Raw genomic sequence first — 19929 nt, forward strand, 5'->3', positions numbered from 1 at the left:
TTTGGACCCCAATGAGTCCACACTTTGAGAATGAAGCCTATCTAATTAGATTTGATACATACACTTGGAGGGAAAGAGAGACTAGAAAGAAACGACGCTTACTCTCTGAGGAGCAGATGTCTTGTACCACGTCTTTTTGGATGGCCTTTAAGGAATCAAACTCAGGCGTGAAAAACATCTTGTCTTTAGCTATCTCCTTGAGCTCCATAACATTAGCATTTTTTACTCCAATAGCATAAATGGTGACTCCTTCTCTCCTCAATGCCTCTGCAGGCTCAGCCACAGGGTCCTCAGATTTACCATCTGTGATGATGATGAGGTACCAAGGTACATTGCTGCGAGTGGTATTCGCAAAGACCTGAGCCATGCTGCTCAAGGCCTCACCAGTCATGGTGCCCCCTTTCTTCTGCTGGATGTCATCAATGGCTGCCTTCAGCCCTGACACACTGGAATACTGGTTGAGGATGAAATGAATATCAATTTCATCCGAGTACTGAACAACTCCAAACCGTACTCTGTCAGGCCCAATTTGGAACCTCTTAATGGCTTCATTCATGAACGTTTTCATTTCAAGAAAATTGTCGTGGTTGATGCTGCTAGAGCCATCGACGAGGAAGTAAATATCGGCCTTCTCCATGTGTACACAGTCTAGACAATAAGAAGGTGCGACCTATTAGAATGGGGTGTGACATAGCCCGTAGCCAAAGCTATTCATCCTGATCCCCACCCATAGGCCCTCAGCTCTCATTGTCCCCTTGAGAGCCAACAGCTTTCTACTGAAAGTACCAGTGACTGCCTAGGGATATTGTTTGACCAGAAGCAAAACCAACTACATAGCAGGCAGACCGCAATGCCTGGGAGTGAGTTTGGAAGCACCACCAACTAATGACTGAGAGGGGAGTAGTGGATACATACCCAGCTCCCTTGCCCTTTGGGTGGGACAGCTCTGAGGTGAACTCTACGCAATCTCCCTGAGTCCCCAGCAGAACTGAGCCCCAGCTGCCTACAGCAATTACCTCATTAATTCAGCCTCAGTTGGCTGCCTTCCTTTCCTTTCTCAAATCTCCACCCCCCTACCATATTCCCAGGGGGCACCTCCCAGATAAATCACTTGCATCCGTATCCTTGTCTCAGAGTCTGTTTCTCAGAGTCTGTTTCTGGTGAACCACACTTCAGATGTGAAGTAAGTAGTACTTGATATTTCTCAAATGGGGAAGTTGAGGGGTGCCTGGGTGGTTAAAGCCTCTGCCTTCAACTCAGGTCATGATTCCAGGGTTCTGGGATCGAGCCCCGCATCCGGCTCTCTGCTCAACAGGGAGCCTGCTTCCTCCTCTCTCTCTGCCTGCCTCTCTGCCTACTTGTGATCTCTGTCTGTCAAATAAATAAATAAAATCTTTAAAAAATAAAATGGGGAAGATGAGGACAAGCCAGAGTAAAATATCAGGACATATTTGAAGTTAGGAATTTTCTGAGTATCCAATATTCCTGTGTCCCATGCAAGTCAGCCTTCTTAAAATATAGGCAAAAGAGTATACTTTCTGAAACCTAATTAATTTAATATAAAGCTTTCTGTTTTAAATGAGCCTTACTTAAGTGAATCACTCTGTATGAAGGCTTAGACTCCAGAGGGCAAAATGTTTCTACGTTTAGATCCTTTCTCAACCACTTGGTATCCAGGCTTGCCCCTTTGCGTCTCAATTTCCTAACCTGTCAAACAGCAATCTTAACACCTACTCAGTAAGATTATAGTGAGGACTAAATCAGATCATAGAAAAACAGCAGAGCTGAGTATTAAAAATGAATAAGATCACCCATTGTCACACAGCAGATTCTTTAAAAAAAAAAAAAAAAAAGACACATGATGTTCTTCTTGCACCACTCAGAAAATGTGGTCCAGCCTTGTGTTTCTAATCTCTAGACTCCCTTGCCCCAGGGAAGAATCAGGAGACTTTCCATGTTTCCTGCCTGAATGGGAGGTGGTCTGAGGTGGCAGATGGGCTCCCTTGGTCAGGCCTTTCACTTGGAAGGACCTTGGTCTGCATGATACATGGGACACACTTATAAAGTATTGTTTATCTGAATGAAGTTCAAAGGCAACTGGACATCCTGCACTGTACCTGACAATTCTAGTCTAGCAGGGCAGATCCTGGAAGGCAGTGTGACTTGGAAGGGTGTGGAAAATAGTTATCTACCTCTCTGGTAGAGTGTTTGTTGAATTCTTGGAGACTCAAGGGGAAGTTATAGAAAAAGAAGGCAGAAATGCAGACCTTACCAGAAGCCATCACCCACTGATGACAGCTAGATGGCTTGCCCAAGTCTGCAAAAAAGATTATTGGGCAGGAAGAGGCATCTCTGGAGCCAGCCCCACGCAGCAGTAGTCCAAAGAGGATCCACTGCAGTGCAGGGCCTTTGCACACTCCAAAGGATCCCAGAGCCCTAAAGAGTGTCTGGCACTATACATTCATGCCAATCTTGGCAGATGGAACTTTGAGGCAAGAGGGAAAAGAGAGAGAATAACTTTTATAGTCTGGAGACTGTTATGCATCCATATCTATCACATATACAAAATGCTTAGCAGAGTCTGCCATAGAGCTGATGAGTAATAAATGGCAGATATTATAGTCATGATCTTATAAGACATTGTAAGTCATGGTCTTATGGTCATCTGGGACTGATTTCTGGTAAAATTGCCCCAGCTTCCATTTACCTCTAACCACTCTAGATTTTGGACTGATTTTCCTGATCTCAGGTTTCATTTTAGCTGTTTTGCAGTGTGGGAATGAAATCTATGCTGTCTATGAATTAGAAAAGAGAAATGGAGGCTTCTTCTGGTAAAATTGCCCCAGCTTCCATTTACCTCTAACCACTCTAGATTTTGGACTGATTTTCCTGATTTCAGGTTTCATTTTAGCTGTTTTGCAGTGTGGGAATGAAATCTATGCTGTCTATGAATTAGAAAAGAGAAATGGAGGCTTCTTCTCCCCTTCTCCCCTACAGATTATAGGGAGTGGGTGCCCAAGGAAATGAAATTCATAACGATTTTGTTTCTCATTCCCATAACAGAGAAAGGGACCAAAAATACATGCCAAAGTGAAAGATGGGAATTTATTTAGATATTTTAAATCTCTAGACCTCGGCACAAGTAATACAAGAAATTACAAGATTATTTATTGATTGTTTAAAAAAAAAAAGAAAGCTAAGTGATTTTCCCCTGAAGATACAATCACAGCCTTGAATTTTAAGTTAATTATCTACATTTCAAGTAGTCAACTTCTTTCTATTATCCTGATTTGAATCTTAGAAATATTAGCATGGGTGGACAAAAATAGACAAATGAACAGACACAAAGATGCTTAGGATAGCTGGTAAGTGGAAAATTAGGGACTTAAAATTCAGGCACTTTCACTCCAAGGTGCATATACTTAACTGCTATGTTTTCTCTGGTGTTTTTTTGAAACTGCATACATAGCAGGAGCTCTCCTACAAACTTCCTCTTAAGCAGCTCACCAGGTAACTGACTTCTTCCCTTCCTCCAGTCACACATGTGCAACTGCCCCTCAGAACAATGTATTACTTAAAATATAACCCCTGGAAGATTTTATTAGTTACCAAGCACATTTAGATATAGCTTTAAGAAAAACACATATTGGCAACAGGCCTTTGGGGGAAAGGACGATATACAACCTTGAAGCTGAGCAGCTGGGAATGCCCAGCTGGCTCAGGGCAGAACGCTGCCTGCTTCCCTTTTCTGTTATCTCCCCTTTCTCCTCCCAAAAGTGCCTATTGTTAGTTAGATGAGTCTTTTGAATGTGCTTGTTTAACTATAAAGTTTGCCCTCCTTCTTGTTTGTCCACAAGACATGTGACTAATGTTTGACCTTCATTGGCTCTTTTGTTTGTTATTGTTTCTATCTAATAAAAGTGAGACTGTGGAGTTGCTCGGGGCAGCAGTCTTTTCGACTGTTGTCCCCTGCTCCCTTTCTCTTGCAGCCTACTTGTTTGTGCCTAATTCTTCTTCCATTCGCTGACTGAAAGAGGCACACATGAATGATGCTCCCACAATACACTGAGTGCCCTCCCCATGGGACCTCCAAGGGTAACACAACACAGTTCTGCTTAACTCAGTGGAAGATGTGAAAATTAATAAAGGGAGACTTCCCTAAAATGGAGATGGGAGAGCAGAAAGGGGAACTCTCATGCCCTACCACTTGTCCATTTCAGTCCCCCACAGAAGAATCCTCAGCAGGAAAGAAACTATTATAGCCCCAACAGGAAAAGAATGAATACTGTATCTCCTATAAGAAATCAACTATCCCAGCAACTCAGCCAAGGGGAAACTGCCATCACTCTGAGCTCCTGCATTTTTCTAATGGACTTTCATTCAAAACAATCCCTCCCAATTTCTTCCTTCTCAATAAAATAATATTCTTCTCCTTTGTTTGTTGGACTTGCCTACTGTTATTGCTAGAGCTTGCTGTCCCGAATCACAGTTCTCTGCCATTCCCAAATTAACCCATTTTCACTGGTGAAGTAACTGACTTCAGTAAAGTAAACAGTAAAGTAAACTGGTACTTTATTTGTAAAGTCAACAAAGAATAAGCCTACCAAGAATAATGTGGGTTTATGCTCAGCCTATGTATGGCAGTTTTGTTACTACAATTATACAACAAATCAAATATTGTACAAATCAATAGGATATGAGTGTGAATAAAAGGTTTATTATGTCTATGAAAACCAGGTTAACTGCTTAGACAAGATCCAACAAAGCAAATTATTTTAAAGGAAATTGTTGGTGTACCAGATAGCACTACAAAAACTGAATTTTTGAGACTATGAAAAATCAGGATTCTATATTCAAATTGTTTCAAAAGTGGCTAAGTTTTCTTCCCACTCTAAAGAAACTAGAAATTAGGGGCACCTGGGAGGCTCAGTGGGTTGAGTCTCTCTGCCTTAGGCTCAGGTCCAAATCTCAGGGTCCTGGGATCAAGCCCCGCATCAGGCTCTCTGCTCAGTGGGGAGCCTGCTTCCCCCATTCTCTCTGCCTGCCTCTCTGCCTACTTGTGATCTCTCTCTGTCAAACAAATGAATAAAATCTTTTAAAAAAATAAAGAAACTAGAAATTACACAAACTATACTATTGGATGTTTGATGAAGAAAACATACGGAAATCCAATCAGCAGGGCTCATTTTCAAAGAAGCCTTGGCTCTACACAAAAGACTGGCAAATTAGGGACGCCTGGGTGGCTCAGTTGGTTAAGCCGCTGCCTTCGGCTCAGGTCATGATCCTGGAGTCCTGGGATCGAGTCCTGCATCGGGCTCCTTGCTCAGCGGGGAGCCTGCTTCCTCCTCTCTCTCTGCCTGCCTCTCTACCTGCTGGTGTGTACTCTCTCTCTCTGACAAATAAATAAAATCTTTAAATAAAAAAAAAAAAGACTGGCAAATTAATGTTCATTTACATTTTAAGTTAAAGTTTTTTTAATTTCAAGAATATTCTTTTCTTTTTAGAAATAATGTTCTACTTCAAGAAAGTTAAGATTTAGTAAATCCATACTTACATCCCTAAGGCTTCTACTGTAAATTACATATTACATATATTTTCATCAAACTGATAAAAAAGGGGCACCTGGGTGGCTTAGTGGATTCAGTTTCTGCCTTCAGCTCAGGTCATGGTCTCAGGGCCCTGAGACTGAGTCCCGCACAGGACTCCTTGTTCAGCAGAAAGTCTGCTTCTCAGGCACCTGGGTGGCTCAGTCATTAAGCGTCTACCTTCGGCTCAATTCATGATCTCAGGGTCCAGGATCAAGCCCTGCATCGGGCTCCCTGCCCAGCAGGGAGCCTGCTTCTCCCTCTCCCTCTCCCTCTGCCCATGCCCTTGCTGTAGTCTCTCTCTGTCTCTCTCTCACATCCTTCTTCCTTTCTTTCTCCCTCTCTCTCTCTCTCTCAAATAAATAAATAAAATCTTTTTAAAAATTTTTAAAAAAAGAAGAGAAAGTCTGCTTTTCCCTCTCCCTCTGCCTGCCACTCCCCTTGCTTGTGCTCTCTCTCTCTCTCTCTTTCTGTCCAACAAATAAATAAAATCTTTTTTAAAATAAAAAATAAAAATAAATTTTAAAAACTAATAAAAGGGATGAAAGCTTAGATAGGATGAGGGAGGAATATTCACTTTTTACTTCATATTCTTTTGCCCTGTTTGGAATCAAAACAAAAATAAGTTTTGTGGAATTTTTTTAAAGATTTTATTTATTTATTTGACAGAGAGAGACACGCAAAAGAGGGAACACAAGCAGGGGAAGTAGCAGAGGGAGAAGCAGGCTTCCCACTGAGCAGGGAGCCCAATGCTGGGCTTGCCAGGACCCTGGGATCATGACCTGAGCTGAACGCAGACACTTTACCGACTAAGCCACCCAGGCACCTCCTGTGTTCTTGTTTTTTAATAAACTGACTCCAAAATCTTTCCTTTGTTGAGGAGTAGAGGAGGCAGGTATGTGGAACAAGCAGAGTGAAGATATTAAAAAAAAAAAAAAAAAAAGATCAAATTTGGAAAAGGTTCTCCTACCTTCTTGCAGATCCTGGCCCATCCCAGAAATGGAAACACTTCTGTCCACAGTCTCAGGGCAGAGCTGGTTCTTAATCTTGTTTCCCACAACAGAGAGTTGCAGAAAGGATTCCAGCAAGATGACATGCTTCCAAGGAGGATATGACGCTATAGTCTCCAGGTCCTTACTCTCTGAGGCAAGGTGGGTGCCCACCCCGTAGATGATAACCCCTGCCTTGCGGAGGAGTGAAGCTGGCTTGGACAACTCATCTTGGGAGAAGCCTTCTGTGATAACCACCGCCATCTGCTGCACACCGTGCTTGGACCGCCTGCCCTTTTCCTCAATGAAAACCTGATTCCTTAGGAACTCCAAAGCAGCTCCAGTCTGAGTCCTTCCACTTCTTCTCCGGTAGGTTAATTTGTCCAAATACTCCAAGATTTGGGCTGGGTTCTGAAATGCATCCAGGGAAAACTCCAGTCGTGGTTTCTCACTGTAAAAGACCAAGCCAATTCTCACACCATCTGGATGAACATTTAGAGAGCTGACAGTGGTCTTTAAGAAGTTGACAACTTGTTGGAAATTTGATTGCCTGTCCCAACTGAATTCCTCAATGAGAAAGACCAAATCAGTGGGGATAGTTGTCGGACATGCTATAAACAAAAACAGAAAGAAGGACTTTAGCATGAGAACAGAGTAATAAAGACAATATACTCATTTGGTGTCATGTTATATTTTTATGTTGTACTATGCTATCTTTTTATATACTGTAATAATATATTTAGTATTATAAACTCTAAAAGTATATCATACTAATTTATATGAATGGGTTTTAGAATTTAGTGGAAGTTTTATGAGCAGTATTTGGCATGATGGTCAAAGAACATCACAGGTTTCGTAATTATCACAGAATTTTTCACTGGGAAGAGTATTCACATCACTTGCAAAATATGTAAATACGTGAATATCCACAAGAAGTGCTTTAAGATCATTTTTTCAATTCATCAATGTCCATTAGAAACATCTGAGCCTGCCTCGACTAGGTTTTTTTTTTTCCCTTCATTTTTCTAGTTGTAGGAAACACTGAATCAAATTCTCTATTATAGGCCTAAAACCTCCTTGACTTAATAATTTTCCTCTCAGTACAGATGCAAATAAGAGATTGTGACTATTAACTTGTGCATCTTTCTCTGATAAATCTCATTCAACAGAGGCAACCTGAAATGTTGCAATTGCCTATGAAGTCTTTGTCCACAAATTGGGCTAACTGGCTTTTTCATTCTGCTATAAAAGAGCCTTTGCCTGAATCTACCTCAAATGGGAGCATGGAGCTGTACCTGCCTAAACTCCCTTCCAAAAAGAGTGCAGACCCTCCCTCCAAATTTAAGATTTTGCCTGCCTAACGCAGGGAAACCCACTGTGTCCACATACATATGAACCTATGTCCTATGTCCACATACATACGAACCTAACACAGAACCAAAATCACCCATGCAAAAGGCTGAAGCCAAGGTATAGAGAGCGGCGTCCTGTTAAATAATGTTTAGAGAGAGGGCGCCTGGGTGGCTCAGTAGGTTAAAGCCTCTGCCTTCGGCTCAGGTCATGATCCCAGGATCCTGGGATAGAGCCCCGCATCGGGCTCTCTGCTCAGCAGGGAACCTGCTTCCTCCTCTCTACCTGCCTCTCTGCCTACTTCTGATCTCTGTCTGTCAAATAAATAAATAAAATCTCTTTAAAAAAATGTTTAGAGAGACAACAATCACCTTTTGACTCACCTTTGGCCTCTCACGATCCTGTGATTTCCCTTTTTTATAACGACCCTCAAATAATCCTAGATTTAAAGAGTGTTGCCCCCTGATTTTGCCAAGTCTAAAACATGTTCTATAGAAACCCCAAAGCATCTTTGACTTCTCCCTTCCTTCATCTGCTGGTACCAAGTGCTATTACAGATGACCCTCGACCAACATGGGTTTGCCCTATGATGGTCCTCTTATACACATGGGATTTCTTTTTAAGAGTTGGCACCAAAAGCCACAAGGCATTTATTTACAACTGCTGACCCAAGTCTCTATGGACAAAATCAAAGGTGCCTACTAGCTTCTGAGTACGAGGGAGGCCCGCCAAGGCTGTCAGCAGCCCCTGAGGCCCTGGGACTCGGTAGGGCTGCAGATTGCCCTGTGTGACCATGGGGTGGTTGGGTAAAGTGCCAGGGTTGGGGCAGGAGACTGGGCTGAAGCAGAGGAACATGCCTAGAGGTCAGGGACAGCACTGGGTAGGAAGCCCTGAGCTCCTGGTGTACCCACACCCTCCCACTTGGCTCTCCACTCACCAGGGTCTCAGACAGACCCCTTTCCATTGTGGTGCCCCTCCCCTCCACCTTCCAGAAGCCAGTGCACTCATGGCAGGCCACATCTGCCCATGTCCACAGGCTAGTGCTACAGCCCCAGGCCAATAGGGCAGCTATACTACACCTCAAGGTTACTGCTACCAGGCACAGGCCCACCTGGCAGCTGCCTCCACCAACTGAAAACCACCAGGCTGTAGGACATCGCCATCTCCATGCCAAGCCTAACCTGTGCAGCCCTGGCTCAGCCTGCCTGTATGCAGATTTGTTGCAATAAATGTATGTACAGTACTATAAAAGTATTTTCTCATCGTTATGATTTTCTTAATAGCATTTTTCTCTTCTCTGGCTTACTTTATTGAAGAATGCAGTATATGATACATATAACATACAAAAATGTGTTAATCCACTGTTTAAGCTATCCGTAAGCTTTCTGATCAACAGTATGTTATTAGTAGTTATGTTTGGGGGAAGTCAAAATTTATATGGAGATTTTCAGCTGTGGGGGTGGGGTAAGGGCCCCTAACTCCTGAGTTGTTCAAGGGTCAACTGTATTTTTCTTTCAAGTTGTCTTCAAGATTCATTCCTTTTCCTCATTATCAGAGCCAGCATTGGTCTTGACCCAGGTAGCTCCTCCATATGTGGATAGATGACAGCTCAGCTTTACAGTCTTTCTGAGTCTGAGGTGTTGTGTGGAACTCAGCCTGCCTCTTGAAGCCTTCCTTTAAGATCATTTCGGTCATGTTATTTTTCCTGCCTAAAAGCCTACAGTTACTTCCCCGGGACTTTAGGACCCTTGGGGTCCATCCTACCTCATCAGTTTCATCTCTCACTACCTCTCATTACCTCTCACTACCCTCCCCCTCCTCCAATCGGCTCCATTTTTTCATTTTCTTCCACATTTATCCAGCCTATTTCCACTTCCACTTTCCACTTACTGAAGGTCTTCCCCTTCCCAAGAAGGCTCTTCCCTTTTCCCTGTATATTAAGACCATACCCATTATTGATGGACCAACACAATTCTGCCCAAGTCAGATTCTCCATTACCCAACCCCCTTCTATTCTACTTCTACTTAATGTAATGTTTTTAAGGTGCTTCTTAGTTCCTTATTATCTGTGCTTGGATTTTCCTCATCTTGTCTCACATATGTTGGTCTCTCTGACTATAAAATGCAAAGGACTTTCAAGCTCTACATGTTGAGAGGTCTGGGCAGAGCTCTGATAATTCAGAGAAAGAAGGGATTTATCATTTCTGTTGTGAAGATCAACCAGAAGCTCTGCCAAGAAGATAACAACTAAAGGATGAAGTTTTGCCTGTGGGCATCTAGGCTGGTGGTCCAATGCATTCAAGGACAGAGACAGTGGTGGGAAAGTATGGCACGTATATAGCAAATGGTGAGTAGTTCAGCTTTGCTAATGGTTATAACATATAAAGGGACTTAGCAGGAGATAAGGTTCAATGGTTCTCATCCCCAGGGGACATTTTGAAATATATGAGAATGTTTTGAATTGTCATTGGAGATGCTGTTGGCAGGGACCAGGAATGCTAGACCTCTGACAGTGCACAGTACAATCTACACTATGAATGTCTCCCTCAAAATGTTAATAACACCTCCCTTAAGCATTTTGAACACCAGCTTCTTTGGGGAGAAGTCTGAATTCTCCTTCTCCTAGAAAAGGCATATGGTAACTTGAATTATTGTTCAGAGATATTAACTCCCTACATCTCACTTCCATGGGAGAAATATACTTTATTATTCCATTGATGATGACATGACTATATGACTTGCTTGGCCAATGGGATGAAGCAGAGGTTTTAAAAGTGCTTATGTAATTAGGTTTTCTCTCTTGCACCCCTGCAGTTACCATGGAAATAATGTGCCCAGACTAGTCTAGTAATTACAGGAGGAAGATGAGAGCTATGGAGCAGAGCCAAATGTAGATCAACCAACCCTCAGCCAAATCTCAAATCTGTGAAAAAGCCCAGGGAAGATCAGCAAAACCATTCAGTTGAGCCCAACAAAGATCAGTTGATCCCCAGCAGATCAGCAAAAATAAATGATTCTTTTTGGCCACTGACTTTTTGGATGGCTTCTTCCACAGGCTCGCTGTGATCGTAGTTAACTAATACATGATATGTGCCTGAGGAAATCCCATGCCGCCTCCTCTTCCCCATCCACTGGTGCTGGTATCCCAGTACTGAGGAATCCAGAATTCTCCCCTTCTCTGCTCTTCCCCAAAGTTTCTTTTTTTATTTTCTCCCCCAGAGTTTCTGAGACCTCCCAGTGCTGACACATGTAGGGACCAAATCTTACCTACTACAGGCTCCTTCTCAGATGCAATCCCAAACCCAGGCTGCCTGGTCCCTTGGATCACCACACCCACATCCTGCATCAACTGTCTGACTCCATCTTGTCCTTCCATCTCATATACAAGGGGTGGAGTTGCCATCCCCTCCAGTTCTCTCCTGTTGAAGTCCTGGACACCCACAGACATGACTTTCACGCCTTTCTCCCTCAATTTCTGTGCGGCATCCCAGACCTCATCCTCAGATTTGCCTGAGGTCATGACCACTGCATACTGGGGAACACCCTGGAGAAACCGGTTTCCCGCTGCCTCCTGGAAGAAGGTCTGATGAAGGTATCGCAGGGCTTTGCCTGTCCTTCTGGAGCCACCTCGGGGCAAAAAGTGGTCACGGATGTGAGCAGTCATCTCATCCCGGGTCTGGTAGGTATTGAGCAAAAATTCGGTATGACCTTGACCACCATACTGAGCCAGCCCAATCTGGTACTTGTTCCTGCCAACATCTAGGAGGTCAACCACTCTGGAGATGAAATTCTGCATCCACTGGAAACTGGCCCATGATGTGCCCTGTGAGGTGTCGGCAAGAAAGACCACATCTGCATAAACCTGGGAGAATTCTGGAATTAAAGAGAGGAGGAAGAAGGCAAAGACATAGAAGAGAAAGTAAATCAAATCAAGATCTCATGAAAACTGAATACAAGGCTGCAGGAAATATAAGAGGGAGAGTACTGTATTTATGTAACAATGTACATATTCTACTTCACCTCCTCAATGTGAGCCTTTCACAAGACTCTCCCTCCTGCACCCTGCTGCCTTTGTTGTCTGTTTTATTACACTAAAGCACCTCTTGCCTACTCTTCTTCCAGCAATGGAAGAGGCAAGGGAATGGACATATATGGAGGAGTTATTTTGTGTTAGCTATTTTTATACTCATTTGATTTAGTCTCCAAAAACCATCCTACTAGGCAAGTGTTATTATCTTCACTGTACAAATGAGAACATTGATGTGAAGAAGTAAAGCTGCTCCACACTCATCTAACTAGAAAGTGGCACAGGCAGGATCAAGAACATAGGTCTTCTGGACTTCCTCTGGACAACATGGCAAGACGTCCTTTTCTACCCATGAAAACTGTGCTCATTGTTCAACCCCCAGCTCTGAGGTTCCTTCACTTAGGAAGTTCCCCCAGGTTCTCCAGTGATGGCAGTCAGCTCATTCTCCTGCCCTCCCACTACACTCAGTGTGTCCTAGCTCATACTGTATTTAGGTGTCCTGGTCAGAATATTAGGCTTTGACACCCCTTCTTACCTCTTATCTTACCCTCCACTGTAGAGCACAGAGTCTGAAGAATGCTTCCTGAGAAATCCTGAAGGGTGTTAAAGTTTTCGATGTTGAAGAGATACTTTTCAAATGGCTCACTAGCTATTTTTTCCAATTCCTGGACATCCTGAACATTGACCCCTACCACATACACAACCACTCCATCTTCTTTTAATTTGTTGGCTGCCTCCTGGACTTCATCATTTGACTCCCCATCTGTCACCAGGATAACTATCTGAGGAACCCCATCCTTGGCCCGGCTGCCAGCTGCCTCAGTCAAATAGTGTATCCTGATAAACTCCAGGGCACTTCCTGTGTTTGTGTCTCCTGTACGGTAGGGAAGATTCTGGATCTGCTCCAGGACCACACTCTTCAGAGGGTACTGGTTCAGCTGGAAGGCTGGGTATATGTTGTCATTATACTGAGCAAGTCCCACTCGGACCTGGTCACTGGTGATGTCAAGCCCCAAAACCACAGAATAAAGGAAGTTCTTCACTTTCTGGAAGTTCTGGGGTCCAATGCTGGTTGAGCTGTCTACTAGGAAGACAATGTCTGCTAGGACTGCCTCTCTGCAAGCTGCAAGAAAGAAGACAAAATCTTAGAGTCACTCAAAATGCTTGGAACTAATGGGGCAGAATGGTACACAGAAGGGAGAGTAGGGCCAATCAGACTATACTCTGTGGACTTCAGACACCCTAAATGACAGTGCTCAGAGAAGTAACAACATTCCCTGTGCCTTTCCTTCCCTCAACTCCATCATCTCCCAAGGGTTCTGTCTTGTTCTACTGATATGTCCAATCTTGGAACTCACTTGGACATCCCTTGAATCTCATAAAGAAAAAACCCCTTCTATAAAGGGGTATGTGTAGCAGTATGCTGAGAAAGGAGTTGTCCTCCTTCCAGTGATAATAAACTTCATCTCTACAAGTGTGCTGGTACCAACAGGTCAGAAAGCTGGAATGTGTCCTGTGTTTCATTATATACATCATTGTAGCTCCACCACATAGAGCCTTGTGATCTATTTATCAACCACCTTTCAAAGACTCAGTTTTCTTCTCTGCAGCACTGAAAACTTTATATCAGCCCTCACACTCTCAAAGGGTTTTTTTGAGGATAAAATAAGATAATCTACTGTAGCAGACATTATTTGTGCTCTGCCCAGATTCTTTTGAATTCCTTTTCACCATTTCTGTACACTGTTCATTGGAGGACTTCCCTTCAGCTGCTGGAGCTGCTTTGCCTACTATATATGAAAGCCTAGCTGAAGCATAATTTATATTTCTGAGTTCTCCTCTAGAATCAAGCTAAAACTACCCTCTGATTGCCTGAGATTACATTCCTCCTTTCTTTCCTCTACCTCTCTGTCTTGCACCCCCCCACATCCTTACCAATCTCTTGGGAGCTCTTCCATAATAAATAATGTATATCCAAATCCTTGCTTCAAGCTCTGCTTCTGGGGAATGCAATCTACCACACTTGTCCTATTGGAATGGATCTGGTCTTAAAAACCTGGGACCAAATCCTAGCTGTGCCATCCAGTTATGTTACCTTTGCCCTCAGTTTCCTCACTTAAAAAATGCAAATAATAATACCAGTTGCCTCACATATCTATGTAAAAGTAAATACTAATTACCCTACATATCATACATATCCCCATGGGTCTAACAAAGAATCACCTTGCATATGTATCTATCAGTCAGAAGGGCAATGTAAACAAGTTTTTCAAATAGTATAGTACCAAGCAAATGCTGTTTAGTATTACTAGGTATTTAAAACCTTTTTGTAAACCCTAGAGTGATACACAAAAACAAGGTATATGATTTGGCTGTACAAATGCAATACTACCACCACACACCTGCAGCATCAGATGGGTAAAAAGCTTCAACACTTCTTCCAATTTACCTACCTTATGTAGAAATGCCAAAATAATGAGTAAGTAATGAAGGCTCTATCCTCTTATGCATTTTGATGAAAACCACCAGCAAGCTTCTCTTCCTCTGCTCAAAGTTCCTTGTTTTCTCATAGAATTAAGTAATAAACTCCTAAAGGATTTCTGCAAGTCTCTACCCCATCACCACCAACAGAAGTACAAAGCTAATGACAGATCATCATGGCTAATGGCCATAATGTTATCACCTCTGATGGGCTGAACACTAGGATAAGCACCCGACCTACATAATTTTATTTAATGACTTCAACAACTTTCTGAGGCAGGTACTACCATCCTAGGAAGAAAATTTAGATTCAGGGAGATAAAGTAACTTGTTTGAATTGACACCATTAAGAAGTGGAGGCCTGGGATTTGAGCCCAGACCTTACTTTTCCCTAAATTCATCCTCATAACCAATACTTTATACCAACACAGTGGCAATAAAATAAGCAAGCTTCCTAGAGGATCTACTGCTGCTCTCTCTTCCTCAGTCCCCTACCGAGGCAACATGGATAAGTTAATCCAGGAAGAATATCATTCTAAGAACAAATATTCTTCCTCCAAAAACAACTTCCATTACATCTGCTTAGAGAACCAGCATATGGCCCACAGGATTTATTTAAAAAGTTGCTAAGTCTCGGGATGCCTGAGTGGTTCATTGGGTTAAGCCTCTGCCTTCAGCTCAGGTCATGATCTCAGGGTCCTGGGATCGAGTCCCACATTGGGCTCTTTGCTCAGGGGGGAGCCTGCGTCCCCTCTCTCTCTGCCAGCCTCTCTGCCTACTTGGGATCTTTCTGTCAAATAAATAAATAAAAATCTTTAAGAAAAAAAAAGTTGCTAAGTCTCTGGTCAATGATTGGAGAGGAGATTTGGACACAGATAGTTTAGTGAGATTGTAATATTAAAATTCAAATACACACATAAGGAAAATAAGGACAGAGGGAGAGATGAAGAAGAGATAAAGCTTTGAGCCCTGTGACTTCTAGATCAGAAACAAGAAGGAGAAATTCTCTGTACCTGGAAAGATGTCATCAGCAGGTTGAGCTGCCTTTGCCAAAGTATCGCACAGCTGTTGCCGCAGCTTCTGAGCGTGACTGCCCAGATCAGAGAATTTGGGAACAAAAGAAGCGAACTTCTCCTCCGGACTGCTCGCAATCTCCTTGAGCTCCGCCAAAACTGCATCTTTGACACCAACGGTAAAAATGTGGACGCCGGCCCTCTTCAGGGCTTGGGCAGCTTCCCGCACACGGTCCTCAGCGGGGCTGCTGCTGATCACCACGGCCACCTGAGGCACGCCCTGGGTTGCCCGACTCCCTGCTGTTATCTGGAAGTGCTCATCTAGAAGGACCTGCAGGGCCAGGCCCAACCTGTGGCCCCCAGGCCTAAATTGAAACCTCTGAATTTGTTTCAACACATCACTTTTGCGGGGGTAAGAGGAAAGTAGGAATTCAGAATGGAGCTGGTCACCGTACTGAGCCAGCCCCACGCGGACAGACTCTTTGCTGACATTGAAGCTGTTTACCATGATGTACAAAAAGTTCCGCACGCTGCGGGTATGTTGGGGGTTGATGTTGGCGTCCACTAGAAACACGACATCTCCCACGGATGCCTCCCTGCAGACTGGGGAAGAGAGTCAGTTCAAGATAAAACAGCACAAAATTGACAGCTACCAGCTGTGACTCTATCTCTCCCCACTTGTTGCCTTCACAGCCCACAGATCTGCCTGCACAGCTCTTTGACAATAGCTAATATGCACAGCCTAAGCATATCGTCATCTTCCTTTGCCTCCTCGTGGCCACCATCTACCCTTGTTCACCAGCCACTCTGTTTCATTCCAACAGATATCTGATCCCTACAGTGAGATCCCTGACTATGGCCCTCCACCCATCCCTTAAATTTAATAAAAGAAAATACTTTCGACCAGTAGAGGATGTGTTGTTGCCCCACCTAGATCTTTGCTGGCTGGCACACCTGTGCCCCAGCTGCTTCAAGTGCTACAGTTAACTGCTTCCCTCTGACACTTTGTCTAGAGACCTGTCCGTGGCTGTAGTGAGCAGAGAAACCACATATGGAGACACCTGGAAATTTATACCACCTTGGTGGCCAATGGTCGATCATATGGTGTCACAAGTACCTGGCCCCCTTGCCTTGACTGAAACAACTCCAGTGCCATTTACGTTCCAGCATCTTCCATGGCTCAGGCCAAGGCTGGATGTTACCTGAGACTACGACCTTGCTTGGCTTCTTCACCCCCAGCCTATCTCACTTCTCTTATTCCCTTACAGGTTGTTCTAAAGAGTATTCCCTCACAATAACATGTTCACCAAATCCCTTCCAGGCTCTGCATCTAGAGAACCTGACCTAAGACCTCTGCTTTCTAGCTTTGACCCCTGGCATTCCTTAGCTACCACCAGCCCCTTTCAGTTTTATCTTCTGGCATTACCGTAAGTGTGGCTCCCACTTGTCCGTTGGCTCCCTGAACTCAAGCCTGCACTATACAGCCACGTCTCCCAAACCCAGTTCTAACCCCAGAAACCACAACCCCAACAGTGACCAGAGTGAGTGTCACTCCAGCTGGGCCCACCCTGGCCTCCAGCATGGAAGGGATCAGACACCAGGTGGCTGCAGGACCAAGAGCTCATCTTTCTGCTTCTCAGATTGCATCTCTCTATGATAAGGGTTTGACCAGATGACCTGGTCTCTTCCAACTCAAACATTGCACTGCTGTGGCAAGAAGTAAATGCATGGATTGAACACTGTGCTTGTGGGGACCAAAAGAAGAGAAGAGGTGATTATGATCTCCCTGTTCATCAGTAACTGGCATGACTTTTCCCCCACACTTGGCAACGTGATTGTCCATAATGATGGTAGGAGAACCCATGAATCAGCGATAAGAGAGAAGAGAAACAAAACAGAAACTAGCTGAAGAGGATGTTAGTTTCAAGTAGTTCAACAACCAGCGGATGATTATCCCACACTGATTAAATACATCTTATATTTGATCTTCTGTCTGGAGGGTTAAAATACTGGCTGGGCCTGGCCCTGTACATACTGTCCCCTCTCCACTTGGCTCTCCATGGTCCAGGCTCCTTAGTCCAAGTTCTCACAGCTGCCATGTGGCCCCTACATGCTCTTTCATCTGCTGAGTTTCTTTCTCTCTCTTTCTTTTTTTTTTTATAAATTCTCATAGAATCGTGTTCATTTTTCCCATTTTTTAATGTAACATTCATCAATGTGCTTATTCAACTAATAGCAATCTCCCCAACTAGACAGTGGGCTCCGTGCAAACTGATACCCTATCTTTTGTTTGTTTGTCCATCACTTGGGTGTCTAGCATAGTCACCCAGAAAAATATCCAAGGAAGGAAATATTTGGAAAAGAGGGGAGGAGAGAGGGAGGGACAAAGGGAGAAGATATCTCTTATAAGAATGGAAATATTGAACATTAATGAAACCAAATAAGGGAATCAGAAAATTTTAGAGCTAGAAAGAATCCTATGAGATTATATAATACAATACCATAGCCACTAGGTACATGTGGTGATTGAGCACTTGGAATGTAGCTAGCACAAATGAGAAAATAAATTTAAATTTTTACTGAATTTTAATCTAATTTAAATAGTCACATATAGCTAATGGCCACCATATTGAAAAATGCAGGTATAGGGGTGCCTGGGTGGCTCAGTCTGTTAAGCATCTGCCTTTAGCTCAGGTCGTGATCCCAGGGTCCTGGGATCGAGTTCCACCCACACTGGGCTCCCTGCTCAGCAGGTAGTCTGCTTCTCCCTCTCCAACCCCCTCTCCACTCCCCTCCCTGCTTGTGCTCTCTCACTCTCTCTCTAATAAATAAATAACGTGGGTTTTTTTTAATGAAAAATGCAAGTGTAGAAGAATGAATCCAGTTTGTCCACCTCACAGATAAGGACAATAAGACCTAGAAAGGCAAATTACTCACATAAATCAGTTAGAACAGACCAGTTAGAAACCAGGTCTCCTGACATCCAGGACTGCCATAAAGAAGATTAAATTAAAAGTCTATATTATAGAAAGACAAAGACCCTATAAGAGTTTAGGCAGAGAAGGGCTGACAAAGAATGGTGTGCTCCAGGGACACTAAATCACTTTAAGTTTCCAGAGTCCCACTTCTCAGAAGTTTGCCTAATCTTGGTCATAAAGCCATGTGGAATCATGATTATTGAAAAGGCAGATGGACCTTTAAGCGTTATTTCCCTTTGGCTCTCCAGAATGCAATGCCGAGTAGGGAAGACTGAGTGTTTTGTCCTCTTTACAACTCTTTCAGAGGAGATAAACACAGACATGAGAGTGTTGCCCTGATCTTTCCAATCAGGAGAAAATTCACAGTTGTGGAACGGTTTTCCAGGCAAATAAGTATGGGTTCCAGATGTACACCTGGAGAGATGTATTGCATTTTCATACATCGTTCCTTTTCTTAACCCCTCCACCAGCCCTTTGTCATTTTAGAAGGTGTTTGAAACATGAAGAGACAGATTGTCACAGCTTCTGTTCCCAATAGCGGGGAGTCAGAACTGGAGGGAAAATTTAGAGAGCTGCATGTGTTGTTCCCCGCCCCCAACAAATAGTCTGTGTAATATATATAAATATTTAAACCTCAATATTGTCTCAGTGGGGCTTCAGGCTACTCAAACAATCTTTTCTTCCTGAGACTTTCATCGTGAAAAGTCACAACAATCTGTTAAAATGACTGCAAAAAAAATACAAAGGTGTCACTGGCGTTTAGTGAAGCGATCCATCTTGTGACGACAATTACGTCTCAGAACAGCTCTGCCAAAGGAGACAAAGCAAAATGCAGAGTCAAGAGAATAGGTCTGTGTTTACAAAAGCATTTGAGAGCCTGGAAATGCATTCAGAAGTATAACATTTTTTAATAGCTTTTTTTTTGGTCATTTGAGGCTTAGCTTTGAAAAAAAAAAAATCATGTGCCCACTGCTCCCTAAAAGCTTCTAGATTCTAAGCTCTCCTGAAAAGAAGCATTTTTCCCTTCCATTGATTATAAAGCTTCTGTACTATTTTCTTTTAAGATAGTCACTACGATAGGTCCCCAGGAAGGTCATCATTTCTAGCTTAGAGAATCCAATGCATTACCAATTCTCTGTGACTTGATGAAGCCAAAACTAGCTGCAAGAAAGATGAACTCCCAAAATGCCTTCCAAGTCTCCATTCTGGATATGGACCTAGGGAGGGAAAAAAAAAGAAAAAAAAAATCTCATAATTAAAATTCTGTCTTCATATGTTTAAAATGAGTGCATCATGTCATATGTTAATTATATCTCAAAAAGTTGAATTTTAAATATATATATATATATATATATATATATTTAAAAACATGTCTTTCCCCAGACTAATGGAAACTTGATTAAAAAAAAATAAATAAATAAAGGGCTTGTTGCTACATTGTTTCAATTATGCAAGGAAGATGGTCTCGCTGACCCAGCTCAGGAAGAGTTTTGTAAACACCTGGCA

General features: G+C 43.1%; 1 protein-coding gene across 1 annotated transcript in view; it reads right to left on the minus strand.

The window, feature by feature from the left end:
• LOC116874797 (collagen alpha-4(VI) chain-like) overlaps positions 1–19663 on the minus strand; it is a 111807-nt gene extending 92144 nt beyond the window's left edge. Inside the window, exons 1-6 of the mRNA XM_032869788.1 lie at positions 19552–19663; positions 15446–16048; positions 12487–13074; positions 11192–11797; positions 6556–7185; positions 103–648 (exon numbers count right to left, since the gene is read on the minus strand). Coding sequence (XP_032725679.1) covers positions 103–648; positions 6556–7185; positions 11192–11797; positions 12487–13074; positions 15446–16048; positions 19552–19627 — 3049 coding nt within the window. The 5' untranslated portion in view covers positions 19628–19663. The remainder of the gene's footprint in view (positions 1–102; positions 649–6555; positions 7186–11191; positions 11798–12486; positions 13075–15445; positions 16049–19551) is intronic.
• Between the last annotated feature and the right edge of the window lie 266 nt (positions 19664–19929).

The sequence above is a fragment of the Lontra canadensis genome, unplaced genomic scaffold, assembly GCF_010015895.1.
Source record: "Lontra canadensis isolate GAN:19392208 unplaced genomic scaffold, GSC_riverotter_1.0 scaffold38, whole genome shotgun sequence".
In the NCBI taxonomy this organism is placed as follows: Eukaryota; Metazoa; Chordata; class Mammalia; order Carnivora; family Mustelidae; genus Lontra; species Lontra canadensis.